The sequence below is a fragment of the Colobus angolensis genome, unplaced genomic scaffold (assembly GCF_000951035.1).
Source record: "Colobus angolensis palliatus isolate OR3802 unplaced genomic scaffold, Cang.pa_1.0 Scaffold278, whole genome shotgun sequence".
NCBI lineage: Eukaryota > Metazoa > Chordata > Mammalia > Primates > Cercopithecidae > Colobus > Colobus angolensis.
The window spans coordinates 2,740,577-2,755,068 of record NW_012116021.1 but is presented as its reverse complement, the minus strand read 5'-3'; the positions used below and the strand labels follow the sequence as shown (position 1 = coordinate 2,755,068).

General features: G+C 42.7%; 1 protein-coding gene across 4 annotated transcripts in view; it reads right to left on the bottom strand.

Moving 5' to 3' along the window:
- NTRK3 (neurotrophic tyrosine kinase, receptor, type 3) overlaps nucleotides 1-14,492 on the bottom strand; it is a 385,977-nt gene that overhangs the window by 41,807 nt on the left and 329,678 nt on the right. For all 4 annotated transcript variants that reach the window (XM_011948342.1, XM_011948343.1, XM_011948344.1 and 1 more), the window contains 2 exons: nucleotides 13,665-13,837; nucleotides 9,834-10,077 (listed from right to left, as the gene is read on the bottom strand). In XM_011948342.1, coding sequence (XP_011803732.1) covers nucleotides 9,834-10,077; nucleotides 13,665-13,837 — 417 coding nt within the window. The remainder of the gene's footprint in view (nucleotides 1-9,833; nucleotides 10,078-13,664; nucleotides 13,838-14,492) is intronic.

Genomic DNA, 14,492 nt, shown 5'->3' with positions numbered 1-14,492 from the left:
GTGTTAACTAGAGTTGAGGTAAAGAATACTGATCTAAAGACAATGTCATCAAAGAAACCGAGTGACTGAACTGGGATTCAGTCCTTTTAGTCCCAGTCCAGGAAAAGAAGCAGTGAATGTTAATAGTTAGAAAGAAAAAGACAAATCTCTCACTGAAAATAGCTTTCCTGTGCCACAGCTGGAAGGAATAAGGAAGGAAACCTGTGGAATCCCAGAAGATGCAGTGGAATAGAGCGAGCAAACCATCTGGAAGAATACAAAGAAATTTAGTTCAGGTAATTCTTCTACCCACCAGGGTGAATTTTGGCCAATTATCCTCAATATCTCAAAGAGGAAGAAGATGGCGGAGCAGAAATTAAACTTTAGTCACTAAACTAGATCCAGGTAGTGTAGAAGAACCTGCTTCAAAACTGGAGTTTGTTATTTTATTTTATCAGGAAGGAATAAAGGGACTGAGATGTGGAATAGCTATGGTCTAGAGTCAAAGCAACAGTAAAGACTGGTTAAGACAACTTTGATGTTATTATTATACCTTTGGCCATGTCTCCCTCCTCTCCTAAAAAAATCAAGGCTCCTTCTCACTTATCATTACACACAGAACTTAGTTCCATAGAAGGCAAAACCCCAAAGAGATCATATGACTGGAATCCAAACTCCAGATTTTAGAGATGAAAGTCAAATTTCTGATTTGGAACATGGACCCAGAACTGGGACTGAGACCAAGATGTCCTAAATATCAGCCCTGTCCCTCAACAGACTTTTGTATTCCAAAGTGACTGATATTTTGTAGATAATTAGTGTGCAGCTCTACTGGCTTTAATCAAGGAAATAAGGTTGTAATGCTTATAATTAGCATAAATGTATCCCACACACCTCCTTCTGTGTTCATTCCCTCTGCAGCTTTGTACAACTTAATAGCTCTTAGCATTTAAGTTGTTTTTCAAAATTCACTTGAGATGTGCATATCACGACACCCAGTCCTACAGCAGATGCTCAGGCAACTAAAGCTCTGAGTCCTACTTGGAAGTCTCTCCAGTCTGTAGCCATGTCTCCTGATTAGCACAGGGCACCCTCTCCCAAAGCTGAAGAAGAGCACAAACACATGGTTTAGAGCTGGGAATTTAAGAAGACCCCATACCTTCCTCTAGACTCCTAAACTCCAGCAGAGAAAGGTAACTCCAGCCCTGTCCACTTGCTATATGAAGATGGCTGTGCCAGACTGCACAGTTCTAAAGGATTTTTATAAGAATCTGAAGTTATAATTTGCTCACAAAATAGGGTTTCTCAGCACCTCTGGGATTGGTATTGCAGGAGGGCGTCTTATAGCCCACCTATCTCTGTTGCAGAAATCTGAACTGTGAAAACCTCGAGGCTCCTAAGGTTGCATCGAGGGCATAGAGTCTCAAAGAAGAGACTCTGTGCAACGGGGGGATCCAACCCCTCACCCCCGCTTTGACCACGGTAGTTCCACTGCCCTTAAATAAGATTGGTTTGGTATCCCATAGTGAATCCTGAGACAGTAAAACATGCATTAGTGGAAAAGCTGGTAAAATCCAAACAAAGTCTGTAGTTTAGTTAATAATTTGTGTCACTGTTAATTTCTCATTTTTTGCCAAAGGTACCCTGGTTCCATATGATGTCAACAGGAGGAAAAACTGAGTGAAGGATATATGGGAATTCTCTATACTGTTTTTGCAACTTTTCTATACATCTAAAATTACTCTCAAATAAAATTTTATTATAAAAATTTGGGAAAACCACTTCCTCGGGAATGGAATACAACTCTCCTCCATTGTTCTCCTCTATATAAATAGGACCATCGTTGAAGATTATTAGGATATTTCAAAAACAGCAAAGGAAGAATCAAGCACAATAAACAGAGTCTGGTCACTGAACAGCCAGTGGAAGACCCTCATCTCCTGACAGCCAGCATCACTTCTTCTTCGTTGGTGCCTGGGTCTACTTAGGAGCACCTAGTGGCTAAAATCGAAGGGAAAAATCTGGATAAGCCCTCTCCAAACAGGATCAGTGTCCCTCAAGAACTAGTATGCCTAGCTGCTAATCCTTTAGCACCAGTTAAGCTAGTGGTCAAGCCTGTCTACTCCCGGCCTCAGAGGAAGGAACTATATGATTCTGAATGTAGTTGGCAGCTGCTTGTCTATGTGGACATGAATAGAGTTGTGATGGATCCCTTCCTCTTTGCACTGTTTCAGGCTTCCAACTAGAGGGACACCTTATTGGAGTAACAGGTCTAAGGAAGGGACAGCTCTCCAGTCTTAATCTCACCCCTAAGGACAAAGAACTTGTCTGATTCTGGGGACTGGGCATGGAGTCACAATCCCTTCCCCTTTCTGATGAGCATCTTCTCCCTACAAAGAGGAGAAATGAGCAACAAAACTCCTGCCTCTTAAGAACAAAGTCTGCAATATTCCCAGGCTGCTATGACTGAGTTGGAATGTCTAATATGGGAACTCGGTTAAAAAAAAAAAAAAACAACCATTGTTACTGCACACTGAAACCACCGTCTGCAACAATTCTATCGTTATTCAAGTGTACTTTATAATCTTTATCTGCCTGGATTCTCTGCCTCAGTGGGCTCAGACACATCACCTGGGCAGGGAAGAGAGGTGCCACTTACTGAGATTCCCAAAGTTCCAATGAAGAGTAGAAAGCATGGTGGAATCCTGTGGTCCTAAAAGTCAGTTGCTTCAAATTACCATCATTAGCTTTTGTTTTTACCTTTTAAATTACCTAAAACAAGTTATCTCATAGATCACTAGCTCTCTTCAGTACACTGCCAACCACTTGACTTTCATCTAAGAGCTTCTCCCGACTGGAAGTCAAGAACTAACTGGTCAAAAAGACTTAGAGGAGCCTCAGGCTGTCAGCTCTGGTGACTGAGTAATTAGTCAATGTTCTTGTTGATCATAAAACTGGAAGGCACCATAGAGAGCATCTGATAAAGCCTCAGCTTTGCTCTCACCTCAGGTCCTCCCAGTAAACTAATGAGGGGGCTGCCCTCCAGAGCTCTCATATTGGTACATTCCCTGGATCTCTGTCTTGCTCTCTCAGGACTGACATGCTGGGAAATTCATTCCAGTAAAGTCAATGGGCCATAAATATCTTTAGGATCCTCTTAAAAGCCCTGAACCTTCAAAAAACAAAAAATGAAATACAACACCCCGCTCAATATTGCTCATATAATTTTAGGAAGTCTTAGAGTTTCTCAAGCTCATCCTTTGACTTACTGGTGGAGAACAACCCAGGCTTTTAGTCAAGGACATAACCCTTCTTTAGACAATACTGGATGGATTCAGTTAGAATTTGGACAAGCTCTGGATTGCTCCTTCACTATCATGGATTTGGAATAGAAGTTGCTCTAGTTTGTATTTCTTCCCTGTTTTTCTTCTAGATGTATTTTCTTATCTATTAACATATATTCCCTTTGATTTGGAGCATTGTTTCTTTCCCCCACCCAATTCATAGGATGGAGTTTCTTGAATTTACTCTTCTCCTGGATGATGAATCAATGCACCAAGATAGCAGGTAGGACCAAGCTCTTCCATTGCTTACAAAAGCATGGGACACCAAGAGTTTGCAAGCAGAATAGAAAAGGGGGCCTTGCAAAATAACTATCTCCACATTCAGGATTGGAGTAGCAATACAAAGTAAGAACGACTTGGCCTATCTTTCCTGATAAATCATCGGATATGGGATGATTTGCTGTTGGGATGGAATGTTAAAAGAGAATGTAGTTTTTCTTCATCCTTAACTCTGGCAGAGATTGCCAGCTATGCAGTACAATTCGTGTTTTTTCTCCTCTATGTAGGACACAGCTATGTTCCATTTCTCAGCCACCTGTCTAAATAGGAAGGTCATATAACTGGGTTCTTGCCAGGAGAGAAAGTGATTAGTCCCCACTTTCAGGCCAGGTCTATTAACAACATCCCACACACATTCCTTGATGCTAGTTTCTCCTTTTAGCTGGTTGGGACATACATAAATGCCTCACTCAACCAAGGACCCCACACAAGGAAAAGGGTAGAGCTACATGAGCCTGAATGATGGTGGAGCAGAGGACTACTCCTCCAGTGAATTCACCTACTCATACTGTTATGTGACCTAGAAATGAGTTTCTATTTCTGCTGCAATCATTATATACCTGAGTATCTATTTGTTACAGCAGTTGGCTCACCTTAACTAATACATCTAGGTAAGCCTTGTCCATTTGGAAATCGGAGAAAGCATTCATGTTTTAGCTCCAATAATTGCTAGGGTTTGAAAATGTCCTCCAAAGATCCTGTGTTGAAAACTTAATCCCCAATGCTACAGTGTTGAGAGGTGAGAACTTTAAGAGGTGATTAATCAGAAGGGCTCTGCCCTCATGAATGGATTAATCTTGTTTTCATGAGAGTGGGTTTGTTATCACAAGAGTGGGTTTATCATAAAAGCAAGTTTGGCCCACTCTTGATCTCTTGCCATGTGATGTTTTCTGCCATGTTATGACACAGCAAGAAGGCCCTCACCAGATGAGGCCCCTTGATCTCGAACTGCCTAACCTCCAGAACCATATGAAATAAATCTCTTTCTTTAATAAATTACCCATTCTATGGTATTCTGTTATAGCAACACAGAACAGACTAAGACAATAGTTAATATTTATTGATTATTGCTCATCCTAAGAGCTTTATATTTACTAACTCTTAGTCCTCACAGAAAATGCATTTGATAGGGGATATTGGCTCCATTTTACAGTTGAAGGCACAGAAAGGACAGGTAACTTGCCAAAGTTTATACAGTCAGGAATTATAGAAGCAGAGATTCAAACCAAGGCAGTGTGCGTCCAAGAACTGGCAACTTTTCATCTGCTATGGGGATGCCAAGATATCCATAAAACCAAATATTCTTCCTGTAAGATTGGCTTGTTCTAAGTGATTCCCACTTCCTAAGGATTACTGCTACTGTCTTTCTAGGAGTTTCTGGGAACTCTGACCCAGAATCTCCAGCTTAGAATCCAGTGCTTCACTACCCGCTGCCAGACTTGCTTATGACCCACACCTGTGTGTCCACCTGGATTTTTTTATCATACTTACCCCATCATGTCCTAGACATTCAGTTCTGTCTTCTACCAGAACCTAAAGTGGGTCATCCCTGACTCAGACCATCACTCATTTGCCTCTGCTGAACATTCTCCCAGGATAATGAACTGCTTGATTAGATAAGACTTGCTCCTGCTGCCTACTGCTGCATTCCACATCATCTCCAAAGGCTCACCTCTCCTTAGTGAGCATCTGGTTATCTGTCTAGATTTCTTTTGGTCTGGAATGATCTATTTCCTAATTTTAAATTCCCCTTCTGACTTCATTCATTCATACTTTCGTTAGGTATCTAACAAGTGCCAGGTACTGTCACACAGGACAGCACACAGGTACACAGGACAGCAGGGTGAACAGAAAGGAACACTTCTGGAGCTCTAGATTAGTAGGATCCCATTCCCCCCGAATTCCATTCCTCCCTGATCTCAGTGTATTGACTCCTCTCCCCAAATCAAAACATTTGAAAACATCTGTATTCTGAAATCTCAACCTTCTCCCCTTCAGGACATTCAAAACTTTAATTCTAGATTTGACTGTCAATTTCTTAGTGTTCTCTGATGTTCTTAGAAAGATACAGTGGTACCCAAAGCCTGTCCTTGTGAAAGCCAGTGAAAAGGTAATCTTGGAAGCATTGAGTCAGTGATTCATAGAAGGAAAAGGTGTTTGTCATTATGAATGTCTTAAGAAGACAGAACAAATCGCTCTGGTGCTCTGGTGTGGGAATGTTTGTTTTCTCTCTCTAAATGTGTAACAGGAAATCAGGCAGTTCACCTTTGTAAATCGTTTGCATAACACTTATGCATGAGCCAGATGGTGCCTCTTCGTTTTAATAAATTAAAAATGAAAAAGAAAGACTATAAGGAAGAGTTTATCTTCATCTCTCCCCCTGCCCTTATATGCACATTCTGGAATCTGCACTGGGCAGGCAAGCACGCGTGCACACAGACACACACACACACACACAGAGGCCTGGATTATCTGCACTTAGTGGTATTAGGCATAAGAAGCTGACAAACTCTTAGGCCCAACTGATTTCAGTAACCAGTGACAGTAGAGAGGTACAGACCTGTCCGGGGATATCATCTCACAGAGAGAATCCTTCACAGTGTTCTCGCTATCTGACAAATCAGAGCATTCCCCCAAGGCCTCAGCCCATGTATACTGAACAAAAAAGTTTTACATAAATCACCCAATTGTGCCCTTCGCTGTAGGATTCATGAGCAAGACCCTATAAACATTTATGAGACAAAGAGATAAGTATTGATGACCCAGTATTTCTATACATGTTGAAACCTGAAGAAAGACATTTTCCTGAGGTGCTCAATGCAAAGATCCTACTTCTTTGGAACAGCTGCATGATCCAGTTTATCTTCTAGTGGTCAGGGAGTCCCTCTCTCTGTCCCAGGAATTGCATATGGAAATAAAATTATCCACAGAGTTGTCTTGGCTTGGATGTGAGGGGAACTAGTAAGATAATGTAAATAAGAGCTTATTCAGTAAGTATTGTATTACAGGCTCTTTATACAAATTAACTTGCTTAACATCAGCACAACTCTGTAGAGTGAATATTTTTGTTCTGACTTTAACGATAGAAAAATTGAACAGAGGTTAGGGGAAAATGCATTCAGGTTACATGGTTGCTAATGGTGGTTGCACATTAGGATGTGAACACAGGTAAGATTAGGCCTAAATCCAAGAATTCCATTGTCATTGCAATGTCTTCCAATATGAATAATAAGACTTCGGGGTTCATTTTGATGCGACTTCAGGCAAATCTACTTATGCCTTTCATTTTACAGAAAAGTAGGGAACGAAGAGTGGTGTATACAATAGGACACTGTGAGTAAGTGAACATGAAGATATTCCACAAGTTGGTCTTTAAATATCTCATCAGTAGAATACACAGATTTCCAATGGTGTGCTGTGTTTTTACTGTAAGAGTTATCTCTTTTTGTTCAAACTTCCTTGGGACCAAAAATATACATTTCAAGCTAGCTGGCCTTGGCTAACATCGCTCTTAGAACTCGTGAAGAAGGAATTGAGGTTACCTGTAGTGTGTACATATTCCCACCTCACTCTCCCTTCCTTAAATTCTAATCTACCCTGGCACCCACAGAAATTAGATAGATGTATTCCTTGTAGCCCTTTAAGTCATAAAGAGCAACAGTTCACAGTTGTTAAAGCAAGGGCAAAGAAACATCAATTGGGGATGTGATCTTTTTATTTTCTGTTTTTCCTCTTTTAAACCAGATTCAGTAAATATTAAGTACACATCTAGAAGTAAGTTTGAAGGGCCAGTTAGCACATTCTGGTCAGACATGGTTTCCCGAGACTCTAGTGAAGTCAGTAGTTATCAGCTTGGCATAATCAAACATCTGCCTTTCACAGAGAAAAACAATGAGCCATCCCTTGTTTTCATCAACACCAACACAGATCTGAGCACAGTCAGACAGACCAGCAAACCCCATTAAACAAAGTGGAAAGACAATTAAATGGTGCCAGCTCCAGCCAGACTCTAAGAAATCTATGACCCATGCCCCCCTTAGTAACCACACCAATGCCTCTCTTGGAAATGAATGAAAAATATGGTCTAGACACTAAAGAGAGACTCCTCTTCGATATTTTCTGGCAGATCTGCCCTGGCCAACAGTCTGTGACTACTGCCACATCATGCCCCCTTTTCCATACCTGGGGATACTGGACAGGACAGGTGGCTAAAGAAGCTGCCCAGCTTGCTGTGGACACTCTATGCTTTATCTTATATTCTCTCATGACAGTACATCATCTGCCGTTCTTTGGTTGTACCACAAACAAGTCACTTTCCAACCACAAAGGTCATTTCTCAAATATTCCATTTTTCTCCCAACTATTGCTAAAATGAAGTGTCTTGACTGATCTGTTTTAATGTCTGAGTGATCTCATTTAGGCCATCAGGAACATCCAGATAGAACTGATCTGCACCCACTTCAAATTCCCAGTCTCTGGTCCACCATGCTCAGGCCAACAGGACAATCATATCTATTTGACTCAAGGTATGATCACTCACTTCTCCAAAGATGAGACAAATGGCTGCCATGATCCTGGCTATAGACTGAATGTTTGTGCAACCCCCAAATTCATATGTTGAAACCTAAGCACCAAGGTAATGGTGTTAGGAAGTGAGGTCTTTGGGAAGTGACTAGGTTACGAGGGCAATGTATTCATGTGGAAGTTTTGCCAGAGAGATCTCTTAACCCTTCTGCCATGTGAAGAAGACACAGCAAGAAGATGGCCATCTATGAATGAGGAAGCAGTACCAGACAATGAATTTGTTTGCACCTTGATCTTGGAATTCCCATCCTCCAGAACCATGAGAAATAAACTTCCATTTTTTGTAACCTATCCTGTTTGTGGTATTTGTTATAACAGCTGAAAAGGAATAAGACAACCCTTGACCTCCAAAACATTGTCCCACACTCTCCTTATAACATCCATCCAAATTCCTCTTCCTTTTGATGTCCCAGAAATAGATTTTCTGTTTTTTGTTTGTTTGTTTTGTTTTGTTTTTTAAGACAGAGTCTCACTCTGTCACCCAGGCTGGAGTGCAATGGTGTGACCTTGGCTCACTGCAACCTCCACCCCCCAGGTTCAAGCAATTCTCATGTTTCAGCCTCCTGAGTAGCTGGGACTACAGGCACATGCCAGCACGCCCAGCTAATTTTTGTATTTTTTAGTAGAGACAGGGTTTCACTATGTTGGCTAGGCTGATCTTGAACTCCTGACCTCGTGATCCACCCACTTCGGCCTCCCAAAGTGCTGGGATTACAGGCATGAGCCACTGCGCCCAGCCTTGGATCTTCTGTATTTTTTAGCAATCTGCCCTCAATCCGTTTGCAGAAGTTATCTCTATGTCTCAGGTTGCACTCATATTTCCCCTTGCTGAGATAAGTGACACTCATGGCCATTCATTCTTTCCCTGGAAATAATAACATTATCAGAATCAGTCAATAATCCATGGAAAAAAGACTCCCAAACACTCAGGGAAAAAAAAAGATTCTGGGAGCAAAATAAGACTCTTGTTAATGTAAAGCAGTTGACTATATGAAGGTAAAACTGAGCAGGATGGCTCTTCTCACAATCAGAAGTTTTTCTAGGATCTAACCTGCCCGCTCTCCAAAGTTGGCTACAGATAACGCTTCCTTTCCTCATCTGTTCTAGCCCATTTGGAAAATACTCAGCAATATATTAGCCATCTTTATTACTTTACTTAGGTTTCCTCTTCTTATCAAGATCTACCTTTGAAAACAAGGTAATTCTTAAATAGTCACAAGATAATTTCAGAAAATAAAATGTGTCATGGGTGAGGCTAGATCTGGGACTAGGTAGGGAGGCATTAAATGTACTACCAAGTTGGGTGTGTCTGTGTGTGTGTTTGGGCACATACATATACATGTATGAGTATGTTTACATGAAGAATGAGTATTGGAGCACGTAAGAACACAATGCATATGTTATTGCAATGTACAGATTACAGTTCAGTTAAATGTCCAAGAAGAAAGGAGGAGTGGGCAATTGAGAACATGCTAAACAGGTATATTAAGATGCAAGAGAGGCCAAAAGATAACTGTTGAGTGCATGTCTGGGCATGGGTGTATATATGTGTGTGCCAGAGTGACAGGGTTAATGGACAATCAAAAAGACATGTAAGCAAGGCACTAGCTCTGTGACTGAGTCCTGCAGCTGGGAAAGTCACCTTACCCTGTAATAATCCGTGCTGTAGACATCTCTGGACATGCCGAAGTCCCCAATCTTCACTAGCAGATTCGCTCCAACCAGACAGTTCCTGGTGGCCAGGTCTCGGTGCACAAAGTGCTGGGAGGCCAGGTACACCATACCCGAGGCGATCTGACTGGCGATGTGGAGCATTTGGGAGAGCCCCAGCTCACCTTTGGCCTGGCGTGGCTGTCCATCCACAAGGATCATTGCATCTGGCCCATGGGCCCTGCAAGAGCATGGGGAGAAGGGAGGGGGCAGAGAGAAATCAGGAGATCAAGGAGAAAGATCTTCCTGGGTCCCTGGCCTCTGGAATGCCCCACAGAAATAAACAAAATTTCCCCTTCCGTCCTGCTTATGGCCTATTTTTATCGGCCCCAAATTACATTATGTACATGTGGATACAGGTGAAACTCCACAACCAGATTCTGACTAAGATGAGAGCAGACATACTCAAATGGAAGAGGGAATAAACCTACTCTTTTTAATATTTCACTGCTTCCTAGGGTTTTCACGGTGCTAGATGTCTATTATAGAATAATTAGCAAAACAACAAATAACTCTGCCATAGCCCTTACTATGTGTTCTGATTGTTTTAAATATTGTAATTCACTCAACTTTCCCACCCCAATTTTGAAATAAAGAAATTGAGGCACAAAATGATGAGATCACTCAGCCAAAGTCCCAGAGGTTCAGAATGGCCATATGTGAAATCAGGAAGTAGGATCTGAAACCAGACATGTGACTATAAAAAGAGAGCTTCTAAAAGGAGCATTGGAGGTGCTTGTTGCAAGATTTCCTGGCCCCGCACCCCAGTATTCTGATTGGCTAAGTGAGTTTGCTCATTTGCATTTCCCACTAGCTCCCAGGGCTGATGCTGGCAGTTCATGCTTAGTGGCACCGGGACACTCTTAACCACTCCACTACACTGCTTAGCACTGGGTAACTTATGGCCTTAGCAGTGCACAGTGGAGAGAGCCTCTGACCTTGAAGCATGGGTCTGGGGTACCCCCAGAACCCATTCCATCCCAAATCAAGGCCCGGATTTGTTATTCTAACACTTTACCTAGTCATATCAGTCACTTTTAATGTTCACTCTTTTCTCTAGAAAGCCCAGTGAGCCGTAACCATACCTAGGGCCCTTATTTATGAAGTTGTGGACCAAGAAGCCCTGGTGTACAGCAAGGCCTCTGCCTGCTTTACTGCTTCTCCAATTTCCTCTGAAAAGCACCATTAAGTATGAGCACATCCCTTTTACTGTGGGCTCTGCCTACCTCACTCCTCAGAAGGAGGAAGGCTGCATCAGCTCTCAAGGAAGAGGCATCAGCAGAGAAGCCTTTCCTTCTGTCTGCCTGAAAGTGCAATCCAGCCTGCCTCTCAACACCACCAATGTGGAGATGCGAGAGCAGGCTGGGTCGGCCTGCGGGTCATGGAGGCTGTGTTTGTGAGAGAAGCCAACAGGATGCCTCCCAGGAAGGGTTGGCACGGCCTGTTGCTAAGAGCTTCTGGCCTCAGAGAATTCTTTAGAAGTTCACTCTTGACTGATAGTGCCTAGGAAGACAGATTAATGGAACCTACTGGGAATCTGGTCAGTAGTGGAGGCTAAAGTTCAGATTTTGCTGCAAAATTGCCCCAGGAAGACTGTCGAGCTTTGATTTAGATAGACTCCCCCATGCTGTCTTCAGGAAGGGATCCCATAGAGACACAGAGGTCTCCAGAGTGTCAGCAAGTCCTTGTAGAACCGTACTCACATGCGCGCATTCCCCATGCTGTCTGCTGTGGAGAAGGCAAGGCACTGGCACTGCCCCTCACCTTATATACTTCTTTCTGTTTCTTTTGCACTCCTTTTCCTTTTCATCTTACTTTCTGCTTCTCCCACTCCTTACCTTTACTCCAGGCTCTCACTTTTTATCTCCCTTCTACTATCTTCTTTCTCTTCCCTTTTATCATGCATGACAGCAGTGCAGAGGTACCTAGGACCTCTCTTTAACCCTGCTGGTGGCTCTTGAGGCTGGAGGTACTGCTGAATGTAAGGATAAGGTGTGGTGAAAAGTAGGGCATGCCCCTTGGGCTCCAGGGGAACAAAAGGACAGGGTGAGGCTATTCTGAATATTGAGAAAAGGTGTTGCCTGGATTAGAAGTTTCCATGGTTCGCAATTCTCTTAAGATAGTAATAGTAGTATCTTTAATAGTAGCTACCATTGGTTGATCACTGAACTACTTGCAAAACTTGTCTAAGCATTATACATACACAGTCATTTAATACTCATAGCAACAACCCCATGAAGCAGTTATTAATAGTCATGTTTTCTATGAGAGAAAATTAAGATTTAATAATGTGCTCCAATTTGCAACTAAGATGTGACAAATCCAAGATATGAACCCAAATCTGTCTTATACTAAAGACAAAGTTCTCCAGGAAAGGAATCCATTTCATTGTGAATCCAGGTTTAGAAGGCTTAGAACATCCCACAAATACTTTCATTTCCTTCAGGGCCATTTTTGCAGAAACTTCACTCATAAGCAGAGCTCCAGAGAGTCCTCCATTCCATTGCCCGGTACTAACTCATTTCTTTGTCCCTCAAAACCACAACACCCTATTGAATGTCCCACGTCAAGAGGATGCTCAGCAGTTTTTGGTGAGTGGGCTAGAGCCTTCTATAATTTACATTTGAACTTTGGAAATCTTATCCTCAGCCACAGAGTTCAATGAGATTCAAATTGTGGCGGTGGCAGAGGCCACACCTTAAGTATACAGGGCCCATTTGTTTAACCTGTTTCTTGGGGTCTTGGGTTCCACAGACCTTCACACAGCTGTTCCTTCCATATCTGGGCACTGTTTGGAAGTGGCATCTGCAGAAGGCAGAGGAGTCCTAACTCTGCACTAGTGATGAGATGCTGTCTTCTCTGGAGAAGGGAGAGTCACTCTTGAAACTTCATCCAGAACTTCTGGCTGGAGTTCCAGTCTCTTACCAGTCACATTAAGAGCCCTCCAAGTCCAGACGACCTTGTTCCAGGCTCGGAGAAACCCTTCTTACAACAAATCCTTTCTTTTTAGAATAGTACTATCCAATAGAACCTTCTATTGATGGAAATGTTTATACTGTGCTTCCCTGTATGATAAAAACTGGCCACATATGACTAACAAGTACTTGGCTAGTGTAACCAAGGAACTAGTACAACTGAATTTTTAAACCTTATCAAACTTTGATTAATGTAAATCTAAATTTAAATGGCATAGGTGGCCACTGTACTGAACAGCACAGTTCTAGAATTAGCCTGAAGAAAATTAGTCCCCTTTTTGTTTCAACCATCTCTGCCACCTGATGAATTGTAACCTTGGACCTTCTTACTCAACATCAAAAAGTCTCTAGCAGTAAGGTTTCCAGGAGGGGTGTAAGATACTAGCCTCACTTTGCAAGTGAGAAACTTAAGGCACAAAGGGAGAAAGCTATTTGCAGCATCAGAGAAGGGTGGCCCTAGAATCTTGGAGTTGTAAGCCACAGGCTATGGGGCTTCCAGACTCCTGCTGGACCTATTCCAGACCCTGATCTTCTTCTCAGTCCATTTTGGAATGAGGAAGAAGAGTATAGGATACTTACCATAGCATCCTCAACTTGTTTTCCCTACAAACCAGGGACAAAGGCCTGAATCTGACTGCTAAGGAGATGATGTATAGTAATGAATGTATTCATCTAATTTCTCATCCTGAGAGGTAAATGTTTAGAAGGGGTAGTACAATTTCTGGCTCCAGGGAAAACCCCAAGAGTTCGGTGGGACTGGGATCAGGTGCGGGGGAAGGCAATCCTTCCTTACCTGAGGAACTTATTCAGGTCTCCATGCTTCATGTACTCAAAGACCATGATGAGGGGGTCCCCATCACCACACACTCCATAGAACTTGACAATGTGCTCATGCTGCAGGTTGGTGAGCAGTTCGGCCTCCCTCTGGAAATCCTTCCGGGCAGCCAGGGTGGGATCCTTCAGGGCCTAGGAGCAATGCAGGACACAGGTGTTTGGCAACTACAGGGCAGGGGGCTGTCTTTTCTAATCCTGGAAAGAAACTGGCCCCACACACCACTGAGTTACCAATAAATATGAATCTAAATGAAATTTAAAGACAATGAAGCTGAATCTGAACTATGAGGCCTGACTCCTTCCTCCTCCAGCACTTTGATCCCTGCAGAAATAGAAACCCACTCTCTGACATCCACATCCTATGCACTCTCCAGTGATTTCAAACTCTGTTCATCACAGAGCCGTGGGCTTCCACTGGTGAGTGTACATGGCAGCTGGAGGGGCTGTGAGGAGGAAAGCCTGGCAAAAGCCCCTGCTCCTAAGGTTTTCTTTGAAGAAACTGTCCCACAGCTAGAATAAACAGTGTGAAAACGACTGCCCCAATGCTTAACTTCGTGAATTAGTCACATGCTCATAGCCTACTGGAAACTGGGCATGCAACACAATAAAGTCTCCTTGTCTTTTGGAGTCCTTGTTTTTAGATTGTGAAGGTATCTACATTTGCAGTGGGGAGTGAGCACTTTGACCTCTGGAAGGCACCTGTGTTCTCCCAATAGGGGTTTGGAGGAAGCAATAGGGTGGGAAGAGTGGGGCGGCAGCTATGGGAATGGCAATTAGTGGAGAGAAA